Source organism: Canis lupus, chromosome 4 (assembly GCF_003254725.2).
Source record: "Canis lupus dingo isolate Sandy chromosome 4, ASM325472v2, whole genome shotgun sequence".
NCBI classification, from domain to species: Eukaryota; Metazoa; Chordata; class Mammalia; order Carnivora; family Canidae; genus Canis; species Canis lupus.
In genome coordinates this window covers 12,532,452-12,559,197 of record NC_064246.1, presented here as the reverse complement: position 1 = coordinate 12,559,197, position 26,746 = coordinate 12,532,452, and the positions used below count along the sequence as shown (strand labels likewise).

The following is a 26,746-nucleotide window of genomic DNA, read 5'->3' as shown; positions in this document are numbered from 1 at the left end:
TCAGGTAGTCACACAAGAGCCACAAGTTACAATGGAAAGTATGCAGAATCTCAGGAGAAAATTCCTTTAGAGGCTTAATAGCTTTTGCAATCCAATAACTAGCTGATTCTCTTCCTCAAATCATATGTAAAAGGTACATTTTGTGAATCAGTCATTTGTATATAGAAAATTGTAGAGGCTGACATCTAGTGAGAGATGAAACCAGCATGTTGTCTCTTATAACTTTTCTCAAGGCAGTTCTAAGGCTTTCACACTTCTGGTTTTGATTGCACTGTTATTATTTGTTGCTATTATATGTAACTCATTTTTTTTTTTTACATTGGCAACTCATGTTATGCTCAGAGGCAAATCTGAAAAAAAAATCTGTAAAGCCAATATATTTTTTAAAGTATTGTTGGAATATTACCAAATACAGTATTCTGAGTGTAACATTTAAAAGGAATACATTAAATGTGTAACTCATTCACCATAACATTTTTTTCTTTTTTCCCTGTCTGATTTTTTGCTTTCTACTTCTCCTGTGTTTTTCTAAAAATACCTTAATTAGTCCCAAGATCAGGTAAGAAGATATGTCCCTTTTACAGTGTTTTTCTGCCCTTCCCTGACTCATATTCTCATTTTTATTTTCTTCAGCATTGTGCTGTGCTGTGCTGTGCTGCAATGTGCTTTTTTTTTTTCCTGCTCAGTTAGAAAATCAATTTTGTAATTCTGAGAAAATTAGCAAGTAACTAAATGTTTGACAAGAAATGTTACTAATGCAAAATTGAATACTTAAAGAATCTCTTTCTTTTAACAAAGTTTGTATAGTGCATGAAGTAACTGCAGAACTCTCCAAACTGGTTTTGAAGAAAAAGTTTTGATTTGAAAACAGTTTGTTTGCTGGTGGCTGTTTTATTTGACTTGTGCTAGGTACATTGGTATAATTTTAGACTTCTGAGGCATGTGTTTTTCTAATACTTCCTGTATTTAACACTTAGGGTATACTGATGGCTACAAATAATATAGTTGACCTTAGTTCAAAACAATTTCATGCCTTCCAGACCCCCATGCCAATAATATCTAGTTTTGGTAGCTGAAAGGATTTCAATGTATTAAGGATTCAGAGTGAAGCTTGATGGTCATAATGAGCTCCATCTGTCTAATGTAACTTGGTTGGGAAGAGTGAGGAGCAAGTTAAACATTCTGTAAAATGAAGACCTCTTTAGGCTTTTCCATGGACAGCACCCAGTTCTAGGCTCTGTTCTTCACTTGGCAGTCATACAAAAGTTAAAAGAAAGGATTTTTTTTAAATATTAATGAATCTTAGATATATTTAAAAACTGAAGTTAAAATATATAACAATTTTTTAAACACTTAAGTGATTGTTCACATATACTCTAAAGCTATTCTTACATGTCACCAATGTCAACATACGCAGTGGGAGCCAGAATTTTCATAAATGAATGTGCAATGCAGAGAGTGGAACCTTCTGGTGCTTCCCACCCCACATCACTGGGGCAAATAGAACCTTGCTATGAGTACCTAAGAAGTTATGCTCACGATGTAGCCTTCAGCCACATAAGACTATTTAAATTACAATTAGTAAAAAATTAAATAAAATTCAATTCAACTCTTTAGTCACACTAATCATGCCTCAGGTGTTCAGCATCCACATGTGGCCTGTGGCCACTGTATTGGGCAGTCTGATTAAAACATGACCATTGTTGCAGAAAGTCCTATTGGACAGTGTTTAGTTAGAGAGTAGAAAGACAATATCTGCTTTTAGGAAGTTTATACTGTATGAGAGAAGATAAGAGGCTAGAAACAAGAGAAACAAGGGGGAAAAAAAATGTTTGCAACTGAAGCAGGAAAAAAAAAAAATGAAGAGTGTGTGTCATGTGACTGGGTGCAGAAGGCCTGCCCATGCAGGTGGCCAGGCACATGGCTTACTAGGTAATCTCCTCTGTGCAGAAATAAGGCTTAGTTCTTTCTGTTTTTGTCTTTGCTTCTATATCCAGTCTCTAATATTGTGCCTTGCTCCTAAGAGTCAGTGTTTATTTGTTGAATGCACTAGATAATGACTCTATAGAATGATGTTTATTTTGAGGTTGAAGATCTTCCTCAAGATTCTGGTGGTGGGCAAGGCTCTAATCCTAGAAGAATATATCTATTCATTTGTGTAGACCCTTAGAATGATTCCTGTCATCCAGAGGCTTCTGTATCTTGATATAAAAATACCCCCCTTGGGTTATCTTTAGTATAGTGAGCAATGGGGAAAAGAAGTCCTTTTGTGCAAAGCAGAGAACCATTTCTTATATACCTCTTTGCTCTTTTCCCTGTCATGCAAACACAAGGCAAGGCCAAGGCCAACATCTGATTGATCCTTTTAGTAAAGACTCAAGTAGCCACATTTAGATCCAGACAGTTTATTACTTACGTGGGCAGTGAGAGGTGGCAACTTCCCACCATCTTTGTCCTCCACAAAGTAAGGATGACATCAAAACAAAAGGGGCTGTATACCTACCATGGCAGTTGTAGGGTGCTGCATTGCTGGGACTGCAGCTAAGAGGTTTCTTGTTCTGCAGCTCTATTGTAAGAAGGGTGGGCAGGAAGTGTCAGACCTCATTCAAAACAAGAGACGATGCAAAGTTACCTTATGCCGGTCTGTCATGATAGGTAGGATGGGAGGCGAGACAGAGATGACCTGAGAGAAACACGTCACGAGCTTGTCCTCTCTTTCTGGAGGATAAATCACAAGGTGTTATGCCAAGGCTCAGATTATCTGCAATCCTAACCATCCTGCTTATCCAATGTGCATATGTGCCAGCTTCCCAGCATCCCTTACTGTATTGTTTTTAAGTTGAGATGTAATTGACATATAACATGTTAGTTTCACATACACAAAATAATGATCACCACAGTAAGTTAACGTCCATCACCACACATAGTTACAAATATTTTTTTCTTGTGATGAGAATTTTTGAGATCTACTCTCTTAGCAGCTTTTAAATACACAATACAATATTATTGACTAAGTTCCCATGATATATACTGCATCTCCAGGACTTACTTATTTTATACCTGGAAATTCATACCTTTTGACCATATTTGCCCAACTTCTTCCACCTGCCACCCTCTCCCCCAACCCCCTCTTAGTTTTTACTTTAGAGGTCAGTGTATGAGAGGCACTTCAGGGCATCAAGGGTCTTGCACTCTGGAACCTCAGGGACTGTGTAGAGGATTTAAGAGGGACCAGAAAGGAGAACAATATAAGGCCCAAGGAAGAAAAGAAGTAGAGCAAGTAGATAAAGATAAAGTAGATAAAGATAAAGTAAACATACCTGAAATTTGAAATTTTCAAGGCCAGAAAGATGGCAAAAATCACGCAAGATATATTTGTCATGCTACCTTTTTGATGTTTTCCATTAGCTATAACCCAGAGCTCTCACTAGTTTAAACCCATATGTGGTTTTCAAAGACTTATAAACAGTCCCATTTGCAGCAGACATCATTCTATTCAGTAGTAAGAGGTAAACAGATATGAACCAGCAATAAAGGAAACTCTAACATAAGCCTTACCGTAGAAAAATCTCTCAAATTATCAAATTATCAAGAGTCATCTGGTTCTTCTCCATTGCCATGTTGATTCAACTGTCATAGTGAAACATCCAAAGTTTTCATGCATTTCATATTCTCACAGATTTAACACCATGTGGCCTGATTTGAAACAAAAATCTGATCATGAAATTGTCCAAGCTTAAGAGATTTCCTCAAATATATGGGATTTTATATTTGACGATGTCTTTTCAAGAACAACTTCTGTTGATATTTTTAGCCATCTTGCCTGTTTTCAAAGTTGCATGCATTAATTTTATTTTATTCATCTCATCATCATCCACCACTCTTGAATGGTTAACTGTAAATACAACAGCCTCCGCTCCTTCAGTTCGGATAGGTCGTACACCTTGAACAGAAGTTCCTATGCGCGGGACAGCATGATGATTGAAGAACTTCTTGTGCCATCCAAAGAGCAGGTATGCATTCTCCTTCAAATATTCTTGGATTGTTGAACTTTCACTGCTGTGATTGAATTGAGCTTTTTGTCCCATGACAAAAAACTGTATTTCTACATATTTGATTTAGCATTTGTAAAACTTCCTGTACTGCCAGGGAAAAAGGAAAAAATCATTTGTGGGGGGGGGAAAAAAGAGGAAAAAAAAAAAACAATTGTGCCATATACAGAAATAGCCTGCTCTTCTGCAGATGAATCCTTAACAGCCCACATAGAGGAACTCAGAAAGTCCTAGGAAAGACATGGCTACCTTTCTCCCTTCTAGGTCAAATCTATTTCAATTTTATTTAAAGACTTAATAATGGGGGCAGCCCAGGTGGCTAAGCGGTTTAGTGCCGCCTTTGGCCCAGGGCCTGATCCTGGAGACCCTGGATCAAGTCCCACATCAGGCTCCCTGCATGGAGCCTGCTTCTCCCTCTGCCTGTGCCTCTGCCTCTCTCTCGTCTGTCATGAATAAATAAATAAAATCTTTAATAAAAAATAAAGAATTAATAATAATCAGTAGCTAAAATTCCTGGCATGATCCACATAGGTATTTGATTTTCCTAAAAAACTGTGAGTACATGTTGGAATTTACTAGAATTGTTTTTAGCATGTAGTTAAAGACGAGATTGGTCAGGTTTTTATCCCTTAGCATCAAAGCTGCTTGTGATGGGCCTTCTCAAGATGTGATAGTATTTTGTTTTCTACCAGAATCTCTACTAGTGTTCATGCAATTTCTTCTCTTCAGTAATTGTGGTTGAGTAGATACTGGTTTAAGGCAAGAAGTTCTAGCAACATAGTTCTGCTACATATGGGCTCAGGGTGGTTCATTATTCTAGATATACACAATACCTGGTTTTAAATTTGCACATTCGTGCGCTAATGATGGATGAAACTGTTTAGCCATAAAACTAATTTTGAAGGTGGCTTGTCATATTTAACCAATGTAAATAGTGAAATTATACTGGACCTATTTATTCACTGAACAATGAAGGTATTTTGGAGATGAATAAGTGATCGTAATAGTATCACTAAGTTAGAGGTCTAAGCAGCAGGTAGTCAGATTTTTGGGAGTCTCCTGTGTTTAGAGATGCTGACTTCCAGACACACAGATGTACCTTGTACTTCACAAGAACCAATAATAAATATTTTACTACTTAACACTCTAGAACATTCTTAGCAAGCAGATTTTACAGAGGTGAATACAGTGGCTATTCAGTGTTTGGCCAGACATAAACACTCTTTGTAGAATAATTATAGATGCGATATCATGTCATGGTTTAAATGGTTGTTAGCACTAGAGAAAGCACTTGTCTCAACTAATGAAGCTAAGCTCTTGGGTGTAAGGTATTGCCCAGGTATTGGCTGAGATTTTCTGAGGAGCTCTCTCTCGGTTGGCTGTGGTCATTATCCTGGTTGGATAATCGTGATCTCTTCATGTTCCCAATTAAAATGAGATGTTAGTAGATATATTGGTGACACAAGTGTAGACATGCCTGTTATTCTCCAGGCCTAAGGAAACCCTACAAAACCTACAAAATCTCAGGTGATAGGAGATTCCTTGGGTATCAGTCACACTTTGGTCATACATAAAACACGTGCCCAGTTCTATAATGGAATCTCAAATACTTGATTGAATCTAATTGTGGCCTATGTTTCTGAATATATATTTACTTTGGGACAAGGGTCTGAAATTGGGACCATCAGCACCATGACCTCACTATCACTGCCACCATCACCACCACTCCCACTGCCATAGTTACACTACATTTCAATTTCTGCATCTCAACCTTAAATATAAGTGTTTGCCATGCTCCAATGCTGCAGACAGGCTTCCAAGGGTTCTCACACCATTACCTGTTAGCTACTGCCAAGACCCACTTACTCACGTAGGCTGGAAGGGACAGCTTTAATCAGAATAAAGGATTTATGAAAAGAAAGAAAGAGAACTTTAAAGTAAACCTGATTGCTGCTTAAATTTGAAAAGTACCTCTGTGGCTGTCTCAAACATCTCTGTAGAGCAGTCAGGGGAAGGACATCTTGAAACCTTTACAAATAAATCTCAAGTTGATAACTACGGAAGTAGGAAGTTGCTTTCTTCAATGATAGTGGAGGATCCCATGATCTGACAGGTGTTCCTTGTGGAACTGGCATGTTTAATGAACACATACAACTTCATGATCAATTCACCAGAGATTTGGAAAAAAAAATGTATGAATGACATAAAGACATTTTAGGGACAATTGAGGACACTTGAAAATGAACCGGCTATATTGTTAGAGAATTATTGTTAGTTCTGTTAATAGTGACAACATTATTGAAGCTATATGGGGAATATCTCCATTCCAGGGGTGTGCAAGCTGTGGTTTCCAGCAATGGAGTAATCATTAAGTCAGCTATTTATTTTCAAATAGTTCGACCAAAAGAAGTATGTGTGTATGGAGAGAGAGAGCTTGTGCGAACGTGAATATGGCAAAATGTCAATGTTGAATCTAGATGAAGTGTACACTGGTATTTCTTATAGAGGTTTTTTTTTTTAATTTATTTATTTGTTTGAACTCCTTCAAAATAAAAACTTGGAGGAAGGGGGAGAACAAATTCCAAAAGAGGCATGTTGACTTATTTAGTCTCTAGTATCTCATTTATTACGGAAGAGGGAAGAGGCTGATTCCTCCAGAGAGAGGCTTCACAAGGGAAGGGTCTAGTTACACTATGCAAGACTGATGAGAAGCATTTATTTTGGAAGTATGCTTAACATAAAGCACAGACTTCATATTAGAATTAAGTGGCAAACATTATTAGTTTATATCCATCATGCCTCTAAATCTGTATTTATAAACTTCAAAACAGAATTTCTCCACAGTATTGATATTGTCTGAAAGCATGCAAGAAGCCTTAAATATTTAGAATTCTTAAGGCAATGACACATGACTCATTGTCAGATTTAAAACTGCCCTGTCATTGTCCAGTTAAAGTTGCTTTGACACATAAAGGTGGAAAATGAATAAAAATTAATAACTCTCCATGTGCTGCTTGTTTTCAACAAGAGTAGAACACACCAATACAAAGCATAGTTGCCTCTTCATTATCATACTGCTGATTAATCAGTTTGCACATTAACCATAGTTAAAGAACAGTTGAGACTCAGGATAATTGGCACAGGCCTGCTGCTCCCAACTCCCATGTTCCTAAGAACCTATGCTGTGAAAGTAGGATTGGAGGCCAGAGCTGGGAAGGGATTTGGGAGAAATGAGCCCATCCTCATGCCCTGCTGAGCTGTAATCATAATCAGTCAGACACCTCCCACACACACACTGGAAAATCAAGAGTGGACTCTTTTTTACTGTGATATTGGGTTATCCATGAACTCCCTATTCTTTTACCTTCCCTTTACCTTGTAATCAAGTCACCTGTAGATAGACCTCTGAAAATATGTATGTAGATATATTATGCCTTCCAATTGTTAGATGTTATCATGTTATCATTTAAAGCAGTGACTCTCAGCCCTGACTGCTCATGAGAATCATCTTAAAGAATTTTTAAAACATGATTGCTCATCATATGATTTCACTCACATGTAGAATTTAAGAAACAAAACAAGGGAAAAGAGAGATGGACACAAACCAAGACACAGACTCTTAATTATAGAGAATGGATGGTTATCAAAGGGGAGGTGAGGTGGAGGGCTAAGTATGTGACGGGTTAGGTAGGGCTTAAGGAGTGCGCTGTCAGGTGATGAGCACTGGGTGACGTATAGTAGTACTGAATGGCTATATCACACCTGAAACTAACATAAGGCAGTATTTTAATTAACTGAAATTAGGATAAAAACTTAAAAACAAACAAATAAGTGCAATTGCTCAGTGGCTAAGAAGGGCTAGGCACAGGATTTTTTTAATACACTCAGAATTGAAAACCCCTGATTCCTAGTCAGACTTGTTGATTGGGAGAAGGGGTGTCTGACTGGCTCAGTTGGAAGAGCATGTGACTCTTGATCTCTGGGCCATAAGTTTGAGCCCCACCTTGGGTGTAGAGATTCCTCGAATTCTTAATTGGGGCACACATTGGAATCACCAGTGGTCGTTTGAAAACCAAGATGCCTTCAGAATCTCCCTGGCTGGGTCCTGAGCACATGTGTTTTTTTAAAGCTCCACAGGTGATTCTGGGATGCATCTCTGGCTAGGAACCATTGATTTAAAGCAACTCTGGCTGGGATTTTTTTGTATATCTATCATTCAACATCTAATGTTTTTGTTTTATAAGCTCAGATATGTGGGTGTCAGATTGTCTTAGAACAACATCTGTGCTTGAAAACATTCTTTTCCAAATAAAAAGTAACAGAGACAAGGGATGATTCCAAACTGAAGCCAAGTTGTCTAGGATGAATAGAATAGAATAGAATGGTTCTTTCATTTCTTCTGACATAATTATTGAAAGCACTTGTCTGGTATGGCTTGTATAATTGCTGTGTATGATCCACGCCAGCCAGTCCTCATTACATAAATGGAATAATATTCAGTAGACACTGTGTCAGGAGGTGTGATAATGCTTATGGTGATAGTGGTGAAAACATTTTGAGCTCCTACTATGTGCAAGACACTATCCTAATTGTTTTACCAGTACAAACTCATTTACATTTCACAAAACCCTTTGAGATAGTTTCTTGGCTCCATTAAAAAGATGAAGAAACTGAGGCACAGTCAGCTTAAGTAACTCACCTCAGAGGACACAGGTAAATGGCAGAGTCACTGGCCATGTGGCTCCAGGCTGTTTCCTTAGAGGCTGTACATCTGCATTGCTCTGTGTGAGAAAGAAGCCATCAGAGAGCCCTCGGACTTTGTGCTCTGTCTTCCAAGATCTCACATACTTGTTAGCATTTTTTAAAAAGATTTTATTGGGGCAGCCCGAGTGGCTCAGTGGTTTGGCGCCACCTTCAGCCCAGGGTGTGATCCTGGAGACCTGGGATGGAGTCCCATGTTGGGCTCCCTGCATGGAGCCTGCTTCTCCCTCTGCCTGTGTCTCTTCCTCTCTGTCTCCCATGAGTAAATAAAAAAAAAATCTTTTTATTTTTTTAAAAGATTTTATTTATTTACTCATGAGAGACACAAAGAGAGAGAGAGGTAGAGCCATAGGCAGACGGAGAAGCAAGCTCCTCACATGGAGCCAAATGCAGGACTTGATTCCAGGACCCTGGGATCACGCCCTGAGCTGAAGGCAGTTGCTCAATTGCTGAGCCACCCAGGCATCCCTTGTTAGCATTTTTATTATGGATGTTGGTACCATCATTTTTATATTTTTTTAGCATAAAATGTTATATTTAGGTGTGTTCTCTATTATGCTTATGCTAGATTCTAATAATAAATATCCTATTTAATGAGACTTAAAAGGAACCGACAACTTATATTCAGCAACAGGTTATGAAAATTATGGAGAAAATGATTATGCTAAAAAGTATCGCATGTAAGGCATCATGAAAGGAATGAAAATACTTGACCTTTGCATAGATATGAGGTAGAAGGCATGATAGTGGGTCTAAAAATGTTTTGCATGCTAACCAATTAATTACACTTCCTTTGAATGACCCTGGAAGTATCTGTTAAGACCAAGGGATGTGTTTGTGCAGCAAACAGAAACATTTAATTCAGTAAGACTTCTGGTAGTTATCCAAAAATAGGAGAAGAGCGGAAATCACTTAGGAACATGGGTTGGTTTTGCCTGTGTACACCCATTCCACTTTCTCAGGTAGCAGACAGGATCTGATGGCCAAACCTGCACCCTCATCCATTTCTCAGTGTCATTTAGAAGGGTCAGAAATCCCTTCCTCCCTCCAAGGATGGGCCCCAAACCTGGCCATCCAGAGCATTCCTTTTCCTAGATGACAGTGAACACTTTAGGTTGGAATGTAAAACCTAAGCCAGTCTAATGAGACTCAAATTTGAGACTTCTCTCCCTCTCTTCTCCTCCTGCACCTCCCCTCCCCCAACATCAGCAGGTTAGCCTTGCTGTTTCTTGTGTTGAAGGTAATTCTAAGGGGCTCTCAGAAATGTGCATGGTGGCAGAAGGTAGCCAGCCTGGGATTAAAGATTTGCTAGAGATAGTCCCCTGGAAGATAAACACCTTTGACTAGTGACATTTAATATGCTGCTTTTTCTCTCCAGAGTGCTTTGCCAGCATTACTCAGGTGATCCATTCAACACCTCTCTCAGATTGGTCAGCAAGATTATGTTTTTTTTTTTTTTTTTCAAGGCAGACAGCTGGGTGTTGTGACTTTCTTAAGGTAGAACAGTTAATTTAGATGACTTGAGCTGGATGTTATGTTAACAGCTTCCGTGCTGACCTTGATTCACCTTTTTTAATGGAAATTGGTAGCTAAATTATTTTGAAATCAATCAGATTTGAAATCCCAGAGAAGTCAGCTTCCGTGGTTTGCTTTTTAGTCTCAAATAAATCTTAGGGGTGCTAATAGTTGACTTCAAGAAAAGAAATACTTTAGAGAAAAAAGGACTTGCTTTAGTAAGCCTTTAATTTATATTTTATTTTCTCCTTAAATCAGGCTTTCTCTTGTGGAATCCATTTTTTAAGGTGTACAAGGCGATGTTTTGATATATGTATACATTTTTCCGTAATCAAGCTCATTAACATATCCATCACCTCCTATACTTATCATTTTTGTGTGTATAGTAAGAACAGTTGAGATCTCTCTCAGCAAATTTCAAGAATATAATACATTATTATTAACTACAGTCCCCATGCTGTACGTTAGGTTTCCAGAATTTACTAATCTTATAACTGCAAGTTTGTACCTTTAGATCAATATGCCCCTTCTTCCCCTACCCCAGCCACTGGTTACCACCATTCTATTGTCAGTTACTATGTATTAGACTTTTTTTTAATGGAATCCATTTCTTAAAAGAATATTTCCAGCTCGTTACACTAGATGTCCAACCAGTCCCATAGCAGTTTGCCATTTCACTCAGTATCTGCTATAGATCTCAATACTTAACAATACTTATTGTAGTACCTGCCGCAACATCTTATTAATGGATCATCTCATGTCATGCTTTCAGGTTCCTTATGGACTAGGTACTATCATTACCACTTACAGACAAAGAAGCTGGGGCTGAGAGGAGTATATCACTTGCCCAGTGTCACTTCACATCAGGTGACAATAGGTGATAGAGCTGAGACTAGAATTTGGGTCCAATGTCTGCTTACCCGGTTCTGCTGCTGACTACTAGCCTGCCACTCTAATACACACCTGACAAAGCATGTTCACCATGGAAAAGGTTGATATTTGCACAAGTATTTGTCGCAGCCCAGATACCCAATTGTTTGTTAATCCAGCAGGCTGCTTCCTGTAGTCTGATAAGACATATGCTCTCCTAAAAGCTACATAGAAGACTGTAATGCTCTGTTTAAGAACTTATTTATCCTCACTGATAAAAACTCTGGGAAGTTTAGGGTTATTAAAATTTGTGTTTCTGTTTACAGCAATTTAGAATTTTCAAATGACTTTCACAATGCTTGGGTCATTCCAGGCTCACAGTGAATTGAGACAGTTAATCTTATCTACCAGTTACCCTAATGCAGAAATGGAGGTTCGGTGAGGTGTCTGACTTGTCACTCACTGGACAGTGCAGTGATACAGCCAAAGTCAAACCCACGTCATGTTTTCTTGGTCTAAGGGAACTGACACCCACATGGGTTCCCCTGTCTTGGTCCTGTCCGGTTTGTGACCAGGCGGTAAAGCTATCCTTGCAAGCCTTTCCTTTCATGGGTTCCTAGTCTCATGACATTATCCAGCTGTTTCTCAATTAAACTGCACTTACAGTTTTTCAGATTAGATGCACTGGATTTTTATGTGACCTGATATTGTGACATCTACCTGGTGCTGTTAACAATAGCATGTCCAGGCCATCAGTAAATCTTCAGGACTACTTTCTGCTAGCTCCCAGGGGGCAGCAGAGCTGACAGAGAAGGACTTTCCCTTGTGTCATCCAATACTGGAGCTTGACAGTTGGCAGCCTGGAGCATTATCTAATATTGGAGTTAATTGGGTTGTTCTTTATTTTCCTTGCATATACTTTCTTGCCCCCTGCCTCTCTTCTTCCATGCCCAGACGTTTATTTCCAGACCTGGGCATTTGGGTGTGTCCTCTTGTAAAGCCAGTGTGTACTTGCTCTTCTCTTTCCTCTGATGAATAGGGCTAGTGAGAAACTATTTTGGGAAAGTATTAAGCTCATGGAGACAGTGATATCATCGTTAGTCAGGCTTTGGACTCTATTGAATAATGTGCATTTTGATTTTAATAGGGTCCTTGACATCACTTCCAAGATGAAAAATCTTGTGTGCTTATTGTCATTCTTGATGTGGGAGTAAAAGGTCTTATTAAATCATTGTGAATTTTTCCTCAACACAGTGTCCTACTAAAGTTGCCTGGTGGAGGGTGTTGATTTTGTGTTTGTCAAATTTTTGCAGTTTCTCTCTGAACTTCAGTTTCCTCATCTGTGAAATGGGTATGATATGACTCCCAGTGCTACTAGGTTCTGAGAATTCAGAGAATAAATGAATTTAAAAATCTAGAACACTGCTCAATGTCAAGCACACAGTAAATTTTGGCATTACTATTGTTAACATAGAAATTTCAGCATTTTTGAGTCAATAGGTAAGTCCTACACCTTTACAAGATGCATTCTTCTAATCAAATGGGCTCAGCTGATTTGATAGAAGCATGCTGTGGGCATAACTGTAAAGGACCAGTGCTGACACTGGAACATTTTTGTTTTTGCTCTGTTTTCCCAAAATTATAGTATTTTAACTAATGAACTAATATTAATGAAAGTCCTTTGAAAAGGAGAAATGACTATACATATAAAGAAACATTAATATGACTCCATGCCAACACTGGCCTTGGTGCCAGATTTTTGATGTACATTTTTATTTAGTTTCCACAGCAACCAACCCTCAGTTTGCAAATGAGGAAACTAAGACTGAGAAAACCTAAGAAATGCACTAAGGATCATGAAACCAGGAAACCATGTTGGGGCATCTTCAAAAGGGCTTTCAGTAAAGAAAGATAAGGAAAGGTCAAAGGCAAAATATTTCCTTTATTCCTGATGGAAGCCAAGTAGGGGGCTGGCTTAGTGTCTGAGTCAAGTGGGCCTGTTAACTGAACCCCTGAAATAGGCACATCCACTCCCCGGTGGCCTGCATTGCCAACCCCGGGGCAGGCATACCCCTCATGGAAGTAGGCTTTGGGGAGCCAGAGGGACATGCATGTTCGCTGTCTGGGACCAAGCTCAAGCGTGAGAAGTAAACAGAGCCTTCCAGCTACCTTTCCCAATCTTCTAGCCAAATAAATCACTCCACATCTCCAGGGCCAAAGTGAATATAAAAGGATAGGAAGAGGCCTACGGTTACACAACTGAGTCGCCTTTCCAAAATGGAAAACTCTAGAGTGGGGATGAAGTGTTCTCCATTAACAAGTAGCAAAGGCAATTTTTAAATCTAAGTCTGCCAACTTTTTCCATTAAGTCCTGGGAACACCCTACTTACTGTGGGAAGCTTCAGAGCCAATGTAGTTCATCTTTTTTAACCATCTCCATAATGTGATATCCTGTTTATCATTTCAAATATCTATTTGTTCACTAACCAAATCAAGGAAAAGCTTTTCATTGGTACCATGGTGCTGTTCACAATAACATGTCAGAACATTTCGGAATTCATATTGTTTATTAAAATAAACGAACAGGTCAAATTTGACATTTCAGTTTTAAGTAAATGCTAACCTGTAGAAATAAGAATTTGGAGACCAGGAGCTCAGAAACGAAGCTACAAATTAGTCTCTTTCTATACAAAATATAGGTCCAGTTAAATTACCTTGTTTTGTGTTTAGATGGATGCAGTGTAGGAAGAGCAAGCTGTTTGTCTGTGTTTAGCTTATTAAAATTGGTATGTCTGCTCATAAACCTAAGCAGACTTCTCTGGAAAAAAATACTGGGGCAGATATTGGGACATAGAGGTCATCATTCTGACCCAGTACATTTGTTCATTGTACATTTGTTCATTTGTATGATGACAAAGTTTCAATGAGTGGCAAAGACTTTGGAGAGTAAAAGAGTCATGCAGGACTGGCAGGGACTTGGGATCTAGAAGCTGGCACATTCCCACATACATAAATAGTATGATGGCGGTGATACCTCCTTGCATGGTATAATTCATTGCTTCAATAATTAATGTTGCCAGTGCATGTTTCTAAGAGTACCAAAGGTAAATAATTTACTGTAATTACCAAAGAGGAGTGGTATTACTTATTTATTAAAACTTTTTTTTTAAATAAAGGGTCTGGTGTGAAAAAGTAACCTCAAGGCTCCAAATGTAGAAATTATAGTCTGCTGAAAAATTAAAGTGAGCATCACAACCCATTTTATATTAATATTTGCCCTATTCTGAGGGTTAGTTGTTTGGGGTCTCCAAAAGTCAATATAATTGGTAAGTAAAGCCAGACTAACGTGAACACATAATCTCTGGTTAACCCATCTAGAATTTAGGATCAGCTCCTGTGTCTTCCCCTTCTTGGTTTAATCCTTCATTTTGATGAGTACATCTTCCAGTAGTTTCCTGACAGAGTTCATGAGAAATATATTTGAAGGAGGGAGGGCTTATTTTTCTGAAAATATATTCATTCTGTTTTCACACCTTTTTTTTTTTTTTTTTTTGGTTAGTTTTAGAATTTTGGATTGAAAATCATTTCCTCTCAGAACATTGTTCCTTTCAGAACAATCGAATCGCTCCATTGCCTTGAACTTCAGGTGTTGCTGTTAAAAGTCTGATGGAAGTCTGCCATCTGTGATAATTTTTCCTCTAAATTTTTAGGCTCTTTCTTTGTCTCCAAAGTTCTGAAATTTCATGATGATGTGCTATAGAGATTTTATATTTATATTGCTGCTCACCAAGTGAGTCCTTTTACTCTGAACTTAGGTCTTCTGCTCTTGGGAAGTTTCTTTGATTTCTTCTCCTCTATTTCACTATTTTCTCTTCCTGGACCTTTTTTTTTTTTTTTCTTTTCTTTTTTTTTTTTTGAGGAAGGAAATGGATTTGAAATTTCTGACGTGATCCTCTGCTTTCTTGTATGTTCTCCTATTTTCTTTATTTGAAAATCTCCCCCTAACTTCTAGATATTTTTTCAACTTCAGTGCTGTTATATTTGTCACTTTCTATGAGTTCTTTTTTTCTCTAGGTTTTTTGTTTGTTTTATTTTGAGTATTTTATTGCTTTATGAGCATCAAAAGACCTCATCTCTCTCTAGATATCAATGAAAAAAATTTTTTAAGATTTTATTTATTCATTGAGAGAGAGAGAGAGAGAGCCAGAGACATAGGCAAAGGGAGAAGCAGGCTCCATGCAGGGAGCCCGATGTGGGACTCGATCCCGGGTCTCCAGGATCACACCCCAAGCTGCAGGCGCCGCTAAACCGCTGCGCCACCAGGGCTGCCTCAATGAAAAATTTTAAGCTTTCTTCTCCCTAAAATTCCTCTGTTTCTTCCAATTTGCTTTTGTTCTGTTTGCTTATTTATTTTATTCCTCATATTAGATACTTCTTAACTGTGCAGTGACTCGTGACTGTTTGGGCTCCACTAAGCTTGTTGGAAGCTTTCTCGCTGCATGGTGGAAAGTTGGCCATGCATGATTTCTACTCAAGTAAGAAGCTGGGGACATTTCACTAGGAAATCCCAATTCCCAGTGAATACTAAGTCACTGGGAAATCCCAGAGAAGAGTTCCCTTTTTCTGGGGCACCTGGATGGCTCAGTTGGTTAAGCATCTGCCTTTGGCTCAGGTCATGATCTCAGTGTCCTAGGATTGAGTCCCTGCTCAGCAGGGAGCCTGCTTCTCCCTCTCTTTCTGTACTCTCTCTCTCCCTCTTTTGTTCTCTCTCAAATAAAATCTTAAGGAAAAAAAAAACACACAAAAAAAACTTCCCATTTTCTGCCTGGAGGCTCTGTCCCTGTCTGTCTGGGGACCAGTAAAGGGAGGTTGTTTTCTCTTCCAATGTAGTGTCTGCCTTACTGTCCTCTTTTGAGAGTCCAGTTTCACATGGGAAAACCTCTCACCGTGTTCCACAGGTCTCATACAATTTTCTGTAGTTTCCATTCTTTTTTTTTAAATCCTTTCCTTTGTACATTTTTCCATTTACACTTCCAATTTTCTAACCCTGTTTTCTATTGTGTCTTGTCAAGAACTGACGTATTTAGAAGTGAACAAATGCCCATTTGATTCTTACATATATTCCAGTGCTCTGTTAAATTATCCATCTTTTAATTTCTTTCCTGTTTTTCTCTCTCTTTTCTTTAACATACTAATCATAGATAGCTGTTGTGAAGTTCTTATTTGCTTACTTCAAACTGTAGGATGACCTGGGAGTCTGTTTACAGTATTTTGTTTTTGGTTCATGTGCTCTGGCCATGCTTGGCAATTTCTCACTGCATGCTGGACACGATATATAAAAACTTGTAGACATGACACACCCGACGATGATGTAATTCTGCACAAAGGGTGCACCCTGCCTCTGCTAGGCAAATAGAGTGGTGGCAGATTATTTCAATCCAGTCAAGGTTTTGCTGAAATGAGGCAAAATTGTTTGCATCCCTGGTAAACTCAGACTACCTCTAGTTTTCCCCTGGCCTCTGTGAGGACCCTTCTGTGAGAATCTTGTGTGATCCCCTCTCCCGACAAGTCCCAGACTCAATCTTTTCCTCATGAAACTGCCAAGAAGCAACACTAATCCTTTTAGCAAATTTCTGGTTAGGTTTCTAGCTTCCTGTTCTACACAGCCCCAGAATTCAGCAAATGTTCTTCTCAGAAATCTGTAGCATGCTGAAGGCCACCCAAATCTCCACTAAAATTGCCTTGGTTTTTCTGTTCCCCAGTTGCGCCCCCTGGATGTACAAAGCCCCAATTCTGTCTACATTGATAATTGACGAATGCACCCAAGTTAAAAATGGCAACAAAAAGTCCACTCAACTCTTCAAGACCCTCCCTCCCCAAGAGTACAGCTCCTCTAGCTTCCAGGGTCTCCCCAGTGCTCTGCTGCACTCAGAGCCCATAACTATATGGTATGGCACCAATGGTAGCCTTCCACTAGCTACTCTGCTCCACTTGGAAACAAAAGTTATCAAGATTGATTCTTTTTTCAGATATGGGAAGGAATTTTATAATTATAAGATTAATTTGGAGTTAATTATATGTTCAAGTAGTTGAAATCATGGTTAGCAGTTCATTGGTGATTTGGAAAATACTGTTTTACCAATTTATGCAAATCTTTATATTGTTGACACATTTCTTATGCAAAACTAATAGATTACATTAGTTAACATCTCCCCCGAGCTAATCACAGATGTAAAGTTTACAAAATTCTGATTTTTGCTTGAAAACTAAAATTTTATCAACTGGCATTGATAGCAACTAATGCCACCAGTTACTGTCCTTGAACTGACAGACTCACATTGTTCATTTTCAAGAAATAATGTCAAAACCCAAGTCAAAATAATCATAGTTTTGTGTCAGTTGTATACCGTGTTTCATGGAAAAGTCGCTTTCAGGTTACATCTAAATGCCTTTCTTGAAGCTAATGATCACACTTTTAGTAATCAGCAGATGTGATTTATGTCTACTTCCCATTTGAAACTGTGATATTCCTTTTGCCATGCCAGTTACTCAAGATGTTTTCTTAAAAGACTGAAATAATATATCAGTAAACTCTCATTGCTATCCCTGAAATATCTATGTAGACCTATAAAAGAGTAAGTACAAATTGTTTATTTTGACCATCTTGACTTCTAGAGACATAGAAGTATATTTTGTAGGTACAGAGAAGCCAGTGTCTTGTGTGGGTTGTTAATGCCATACATCATTTTATTTTGCAGCATCTAACATTCACAAGAGAATTTGATTCAGATTCTCTAAGACATTATAGCTGGGCTGCAGATACTTTGGACAATGTCAATCTTGTCTCAAGTCCTGTTCATTCTGGGTAAGTAATCTAAAAGTCACTTTTCTTTATCCTATTAAATGAACATTATGTTTATTATTTGTAATTATAAATTCATATTGACAAGCTTCATATGTATGAAATATTGGTCTTCTAAGAGTTCGTTTCTGAGTATATGTGATGTGTATTTGTAAGTCATGAGTAAATTTTTTTTTCTGAGCAAATTTGTATATCTGTTTTTTGTTGAAAAATGCACAGTGTTAGAAAGGAAAAGAATTAAAGTATTGGTGCAAAAAAATTCTTGCCTGTTTTGGTACTACTTCCAGGTCTTTAATTTTCCTTTTCAATTAAAAAAAAAATCTAGTCATATCCCTTAATTTTACTTATTCAAATGATGTTTTATTTCTGAATATCTCATTTTCCTAATAAAAAATATGTAGGTATTTCTGTTCATTTACCTTGCTGACTGCTTTTGTGCTTTGCTTTGAACCCGAAGTTTTCAGGTCAAGTTTGGTACCTTCTGCATTCCTGAAATAAAATTATCATTAAGTTTAGTAAATTAGTATTTTATTTCTTTTCTATAATTATTTAATTATTATTATATAATTATTTATTAAATTAGAAGAGAAATTAATTTTAAAAAGGAAAGAAAGAAATTCACTTTTAAAAAGTGAGTGTACCAATGGGTGGACCCAGAGGTGCAGAGGTAAAAACCACATCAGACAGGCTCCTTTCTACTACCCCATTATGTGACAGAATTGGGGTAGGCTGGGGGAGGTGACCTGCTGCAATTGCTGAATTGATAATCAGCGTATATTTAGATGTGGGATTCTTCACCTGTAGGTAATTAAAACTTGGGATAATCGAATCCACACAAATGGAATGGAAATAATTGAGATGATGAAAACATCCAGGTGTTTTCACCTCTGAAACTGGCATTTAGGCCATAAATTAGTTGTGATCCAGGACAAGAGGGGATTAGTTTGCAATTAAAGAAATTAACAATAATTAACATTTATGAATGCTGTATGTATTATATGAAGTATTTCCTGCTGCTTTTAATTAAAATAAATTGTAATAACTAATGTTTACCTTTTTATGTGCCTGGCATTGTCTTAAATGTCTTACATGTATTATCTTAATTATTTGAACCTTAAAATGACACTCTGAGTTAGGTTTTACTCATTATCCCCATTTTATAGATGAAAAGTCGGACTCATAGTAAGGCTGCAGGTTATTTAAAGTATTCTTACAGAATTATGGCTTGTAGCACAAAGAGTTGCAATAGCATTTAAGAAATAATTGCCATGAAAGGACTTTATAAATTATAAACTACCTGGTGGCCTTTGACTCATTAACATTGCATTTCTTTAACTCAATCAGAAAAACCTTTAATTATAGTAATATTAATGTTTTAATTGCTTAAAATATTTATACCATTGATACTAGATGTTTATGGATCTAACATTGCAAAAGCAAAAAAAAAAAAAAAGAGAGAGAGAGAGAGTAAAGATTAATTAAGAAGAAAAATGTAAATTACTTGGGAAACAGCATATTCAAGAGTTCCCTGTATTAAGCTTGTTGGATTGTCACCATGTTACAAAGACCTAGAACCAGCATCTTGTATTCTCTACATTGGAAAGAAAGCACCAGGGTTTAATTTAGTCAACTCTTTTGCTTTGCTTCAAATGATTGAACTTCAAATGAGAGGTTGAGAGAGCATAGGATAATAAAATCAGAAGTAAACTTTCTCATACACCAGAGAAAATGAAATATTTGAATGCACAAATTCCCTCTCCTTCCTCTTGAATTTATTGAAACAATAGACATGTCCAGGAGAGCAAAAGTAATGGCAGCTAGTGTGGGCTTATTTGAAAAGGAAAATATAAACTTGGTATACACTTGGAAATGATTCACTAGTACCAGGTCTGTGGAGTAGCTTCTGTAGCCACTAAAGGAGAATAGTTTTCCAGGTTGTCCCACAAATGCCAAATGCCTTGATTTCATTTCCTGATGGTTTTTATTTTTCCTTTGCTTATCATTGACATTTTCTGTTGCTTGCTTCTAATTATCTTACATTAATTTTTCCCATTTGCTTTCTAAATTATTTTGCAGCTATTCTTCTCCACTTCCTCAGTATGATTCAAGGTGATAATTGTGTCCTTTATGTGAACCACCCTTTTTTGTATTTTTAATTTATGTGAAGTTTTCCCACAGTTAGATGTGTCAATGTCTGTAGTGTATCAGCATTCGTCATCCCGCTGTTCTTAAAACTAGAAACGTTCATGTGTTAGTTTTAGGATCATTCGTAGAATTCCTGATTTAGTTTAAATATTAATAAGGTACAACAAATATGATTAAACATCACCTTTTGATTTGTTTTTAATAAGTTATATTGCATGAAATTTTATTTTGCACAGAATATGTAAGGAATGAGTTTAGAAAACAAATCACTGTATTTCATGATGTTATTAATGATAGGACCCTTGTCCTGCTTAACCTATATTCTCACCTTTCCTCAGGCTACTGGCTCTATGAAGTTGAAAACCTTAGAACAATAAATGATTGCTAATGAGTACCAACTAGGCACTGGAGGGTGCTGTGTGGAACCCAGAGAAAAACTTCTCCAAATTTATAGTTAAAATCAGAATTCTAAGGCCTATTTTTTCCATTTGGTTCTGATACTCTTTGTAGTTTGGATATTTTTATATTGACACAGATAACCTTCTTATACTACCTGCCTTCAGACTGCTCAACTACAAGGGTTTTATATATATGTGTGTATACACACACACACACACACACACCATATATATATATACATCTTTTTCATATAGATATGTTTTTAGTATTAGTAACCTTGTCTGACCTATGCAATTCTGAAGCACACTTAACAGAATAGTTTTTGTTCAGTGGATCACTCAGTAAACATTTATTATGTACTTACTGTGTTTGGGAACTATGCTCAGCTTTGCAGGTCAAGCAGTGAATAAGACAGGCCTGATCTGAATTACCATCTATATTGTTGAGATCAGCTGTTTGTTGCTAGGACAAACATTGCCCTCCCACTGTAAACACTCCAGTGTTTATTTGTACTAATACAGCCAAACTTTCAAACCTAGAGTTTATCTTTAGTTTTTGAAATTTTATTTAAGTGATCTCTACACCCAGTGTGGGGCTCGAACTCACGAGCCCGAGATCAAGCGTCAGATGCTCCACCAACTGAGCCAGCCAGGCACCCCTCAGAGTTTATCTTGAATCATTTTAATCCATTCTGTTGCTATTATATCCAATCATGAGTTGACTTTCACCACTGAATGCTGGAAAGGGTCAGATTTTGTCTTTAGCTTCTTTTATAAAAGTTGCCCTATTACCTTCATTACTGAGTAAAGGTAGTTGTTAAATACATCTAAGACAATGTGGGCTCACCACAGCAGTTTCAAGTGAGCCTTGGTATCATTTAGCACTGGAAGCAGTTCATGTGAACACTTGCACAAGTGAACAAGTATCTTTGTCTTTGACTTGGGAGGTGTGTGTTTTGTTTTGCTTTTGATGAGATCAGTCTCTTTCCCCTCTTACTTTGACTACTACACTGGTTCTAGCCTCTCAGAGTATGTCTAATATTACAAAAATGCATAATCCAGAGGAAAATAGCTAAATCTAAAATAACCAGAAGGGTATGGGGTTGATTACACCTCACTGATGACCAGAGTTGGTTCTGAACATCTGATTGGCTGAAAAACGAGCCCTGTGCTATTGCCTTTCTCTATGGGGAGGCAGGTCAGTTTGCTTTGTTGAAGAGGTTACTCTTCTGAGGTCGAGAAGCATTACTCTTGAGGAAAGGGTCTCCAGCTACGACCTCCGTGCACGGCCCTAAAATCTGTTGCAGGATATTAGAACTGTATTTAGATGAACTATATTCAGTAGAGGATTTTGATGGATGGGATTATACCCCTGCCCAATACCATAGATATTCAGATAATTTTCTAATTATCAACATTTGCTGCTGTTTCAGTAATAAGCACATTTTCACATGTGAACATTGGGATGCAAAAGGACGTGTGTTCTCCTGTTTGGCTTGCACTCTTCCATATGTCGGACTTACTAGCTTATGTTCACCAGAGTGCTTTATAATACCAAAGATTTGAGGAGGACTCTCCACAAGCATGTGATAGGAATCAGGAATTGCAATAACAAAGATAAGATACTAGTCATTTCTTTACATTTTCATATCTACATGAAGAAAAATAATTTTTCTTCATTAGCTTTAATAGAAAGGCCAATGGCGGAATTAGAGTATATAATTTAGAGACATTTTCTAAAAGTCTAAATATTCCGTTTTGTATGGCTATACAGATACACCAGTGTCAGTTATTTTAAACAGTTTTAAAGCCAAATTTATACTGAAAAGATTAAATTCCTTTCCATCAAAATTGCCTTAGCAAAACTAGCCATCTGCTTTTATCCTTAAATTCTGCTTTGTGGTAGTAAAAATTAGAGTGTTTGGTATGATTAAGCATATTTTTATTTTATGAGTTGTACATGTTAAGACATACTGTGGAGTTTCATCTGACTTGTCAGAGATAGAGATTCCATAGTCAGCATATGGCTAAAACCACTTATAGTTAAAAATGATGCTTGAAAAAAAAAATGATGCTTGAATATAGCTGAAGTCATCCACTGACTCCACATAGGATGGTCTGGGTTTGGGTTTTACGTGCATGACAGTCCTGTGAGAGCCAGTTTTTATTCCAGCTTTGAAACATTCCTCAATTTGAGCATCTGACAAAGGGTTCGGCGTCTGTTACGGGGCCACATCCCACCAAAAGCAGTTTGTCATGTCCCACTTATTCCCTGGTTCACAGGCTGAAGGGCATGTTTGATGTGACTCCACTGTATCCACTTCCAGTTTATTTTTAAAGAGAGGAAACGATAGCTACATTGTCTGTGGTTTTAAACCTTAACATTGACTCTCAAGACCTACTGGGAAGACAGTTTCTTTCTGTCCTTGATTTGGGTTCTGATCTTCTCCCTGCAGGTTTCTGGTTAGCTTCATGGTGGATGCAAGAGGCGGCTCCATGAGAGGGAGCCGTCACCACGGGATGAGAATCATCATCCCGCCACGCAAGTGTACGGCCCCCACCCGAATCACCTGCCGACTGGTAAAGAGACATAAACTGGCCAACCCACCCCCCATGGTGGAAGGAGAGGGATTAGCCAGTAGGCTGGTAGAAATGGGTCCTGCAGGGGCACAATTTTTAGGGTAAGTGATTTTGTCAATCTTTATCTTGGCCCTTGTGTGATATATTTGGTTTTTTTCACCCTCTTTTAACTCAAGGAGTTAAGCACTAAAACTACTCAGTTGGACCATTTTGATCGAGTACACCTTTCGTGTAGTGTCGGAGGTCACAGAGCTGTGTGACTCTCTGGAAAGCTAATAGGCTGATACTTCCTTAACTGAGTTTGCTGGTCAAAGCTTTTACTAACCGAGAAGCATGCTCTCTGCTCAGTGAGTGCACGGAACCCCGCAGCCCCCAGAGAAGTCAAGGCACCTTTCTTAGGGGAAAACGTAGACGCCGAAACTCTCTCACCAACATTGAATCAATGGCTACTCTGGGTGCACGTCTTCTTTAAAGATGATTTTCAGGGTGGTAATCCATTGTGATGCGGTGTTTTGCAAAAAGGAAAAATGAATTCGTTTTCTGAGGTGGCACTTGGGTGCTGATCAGGCTGGCTCTGTCGTGACGGACAGTTTGTTCACAGTTTCCCCTTCTCGTTTCTCTTCCTGCTGCATGGATGTTATTCAGTAAACTGCACCTTCCTACCAATCCTCCCCCTGTAAATGAGGGTGAGAGCTTGGTTAGCCGAATCCTGCAGCTTGGGCCGCAAGGAACAAAATTTATTGGGTAGGACCTTTATAGACAAGATACAGAATGTCTACAACTCTCTTTCCATTTTCAGTTTTTTTTTTCTGTCACACCCATGGTCTTCTCGTCTTAATTTTATTTTTATCTTTTCAGTTTTTAATGCTTTCAGTTGATACGTGTCACTGAAAGAAACAGAAACCATAGTGGCTTGACTTACTGTAGCCCTGCTCCCTCTCTCGTGCTTCCCGAGCATGTGGAATCCACCGCAAGCATTCTGCTTCATGACGTTGTGCTTTTGTAAACCTTCCTTTAATTTGAAATGTTTCAACTGCTTCTGATAGTTGTTAAGACAGACTGACGACCTCACTGTAACCCAGTATAAGAGAAGGTATTTGCAGGCTTTGAAGTGACATTTGCTATAAATGAGTAGGTACATGTGTGAATATAGATATGTGTATATATTTTATATATATATATATATATTACGTGTCTGGACTTCCAGTTTTTTTTAAAAGTACGTACTTCCACATACTGAGTAATCTTTATGGACTTTGCAAAAGAAAAGTCCTCAATAAGTCAACTGATTTTGATAAATGCTGGGAATAGAAGATACTTAAAGAAAGCCAAATAGGCAGCAGAGAGAATATTCTACTAAATTAATTAAAGTGTCTTGTTTTGTTTCGTTTAAGCTGAAATGTGTTGGTATTTGTTGTTTGTTTGCTCGTCTGTCTGATTGGTGGATTTGCCTTGGCAGTCTGCATGAAGAGACCTGTTATGAAAAGTTATGCTTGGCTTTCACCTTGGTCAAAGGCCCTGGTTCATACCTTCTCTCCAGTATTGTTGAATGTCCTACACAAAGCCACATTCCTTAAATATTTACAGAGACAGTATCTGATACATTAACCTGCAAAGATTGTATCTAGTTCTCAAAAAAATTTTTTTTAATGTCAAATCAGATGTGATTAAAACCTATAGTAAATATCATAACTCTTAAAATTATTAACACTCTTAGGAATAGTTGATTTTGTTTCTACCTATCAAAAAATAAAGACATTATAAAAAATTTTAAAAGCCTTCATTTGAATTAATTATAATTATTTTGCCAAAAGGAAAATTCCCACATCTATCATCCCATTTTAAGTAAATGATTTTGTAATAAATGATACATTCATATCTACTTACATTATTGGATCGTTACAATGACTCTCCCTTTTTATGCTCTTACCTATTGAAGCCTTTGTCTTCTATTATCACATGTGCATAAACATATAGGTTAAGAGGTGAGGTTACATACAACCTCTGTAGGAGAATAATGATACTGTCTACTTAAATGTCATAAAATAAAGCTGCACAATCCAACTACATAAACTGTGTGTGATTGTGGTCTGCTTACTTCCATCCATCTTTTTTAGCATTTATCCTATTTTAAAAGTTAATAAAATTATTCCTGTGCTCGATTGGCTATCCTCAATTTGCAGCCATCCTTTTACATTCTTTTGCAAAAGGACACTGTCAAAAATTAATATATCTCTATATTACAATTTCAGACCAACAAGTGCTTTTTCAGAAAGTTTAAATATTCCTGTGCAGGTTATACTAGAGTTAGGAAATTAAGCTGCCCACTACCATTTCACAAATTAGAAATGAGTGAAACCGCCTTAACTATACAGGCCATCAAAGTCATAGAAAGTCACTATTGGAGGCAGTGAATTAGGTCGATCGTTTGCTTGCTTAGGGGTCAAACACTTGTGATCTTTCAAAGTAGGAAATATACAGAATTTCTTTTTCAAAGAACTGACTGTGTCCTTTTAAATCATTAGCTTTTTGTATAATATAATAGAGCTATCATGTTTTTAAAAATGGACCAACTTGCTTATGGTCTATTTTAATAGCTTTCAATTCCTTGATTCAAAAATCCTGTTTAGATATGCTGAATATTTTCCCTTTACTAAATCAAATGCCTAACATATGGTAGGCCCTTATGAATTGTTCGTGAATGAATGAATGATGGCATGTTTTCAGGCTTCTAACATATTATTTAATTAGCAAATGATTCTGCAGCTTTGAAGTCATTCCCAACCTTAGTGGCACCTCTGATTTTCAAATGAATACTGTTAATGAAACTGTCTTGAAAGTATGATACTATAAATATATTTCATTTGATAGCAAAATAATGTGGATTTTTTTTCCAGCCCTGTCATAGTGGAAATCCCTCACTTTGGGTCTATGCGAGGAAAAGAGAGAGAACTCATTGTTCTTCGAAGTGAAAATGGTGAGACGTGGAAGGAGCATCAGTTTGACAGTAAAAATGAAGATTTAACCGAACTACTTAATGGCATGGATGAAGGTAATTATGACGAACTCCTTGTCTCTATAAATGTCTGCAGGTAGGAATCAAAGGACTGGCTGTGGTGAAGTTAATGTTGCTTGAACACTACTTATTTGTATCTTGAGCTGGGAGTCCAGCTCCCTGGCATTTATTGCTGCTTTCTGAATCTCAGGCATGAAGTTCCTTTTAATCCCACAGCTTTTTTTCTCACAATACTAATGGACAAATATTACGATGATGATTCTTCCGGCCTTTAGTCAAATGTATTCAGCTTTCCCAAACCCAATAGAGTTTTCTAAGTGCAAGATGTGTAAGGAGGAGGTGAATAATAATGGAAGGTATGCAAAGCATGCAGAATATTTTTAAGGAAATACGTTCACATTTTATTTTTGGAATAATTCTTTCTGGATCCTTTCCTGTGTCTCTGTTTTCTCCCCGATTATTCCAACATTCTTCATGAATTTTTAATTTCTCTTGGGCAATGATCACGGAAAAGAATAAATTGCAGGCTAGTTACTGGAGTCTGTGT

At 37.6% G+C, this 26,746-nt stretch overlaps 1 protein-coding gene across 14 annotated transcripts in view; it reads left to right on the top strand.

The window, feature by feature from the left end:
- Nucleotides 1–26,746, top strand: part of ANK3 (ankyrin 3) — a 673,376-nt gene that overhangs the window by 572,416 nt on the left and 74,214 nt on the right. For 9 of the 14 annotated variants that reach the window (XM_035715395.2, XM_035715390.2, XM_035715385.2 and 6 more), the window contains 4 exons: nucleotides 3,911–4,013; nucleotides 17,957–18,063; nucleotides 23,060–23,284; nucleotides 26,081–26,235. In XM_035715395.2, the coding sequence (XP_035571288.1) occupies nucleotides 3,911–4,013; nucleotides 17,957–18,063; nucleotides 23,060–23,284; nucleotides 26,081–26,235 (590 nt within the window). Of the gene's footprint in view, nucleotides 1–3,910; nucleotides 4,014–17,956; nucleotides 18,064–23,059; nucleotides 23,285–23,828; nucleotides 23,928–26,080; nucleotides 26,236–26,746 lie in introns of all 14 variants that reach the window. The other 5 variants (XM_049108953.1, XM_049108954.1, XM_049108956.1 and 2 more) reach the window with 2 other exon arrangements.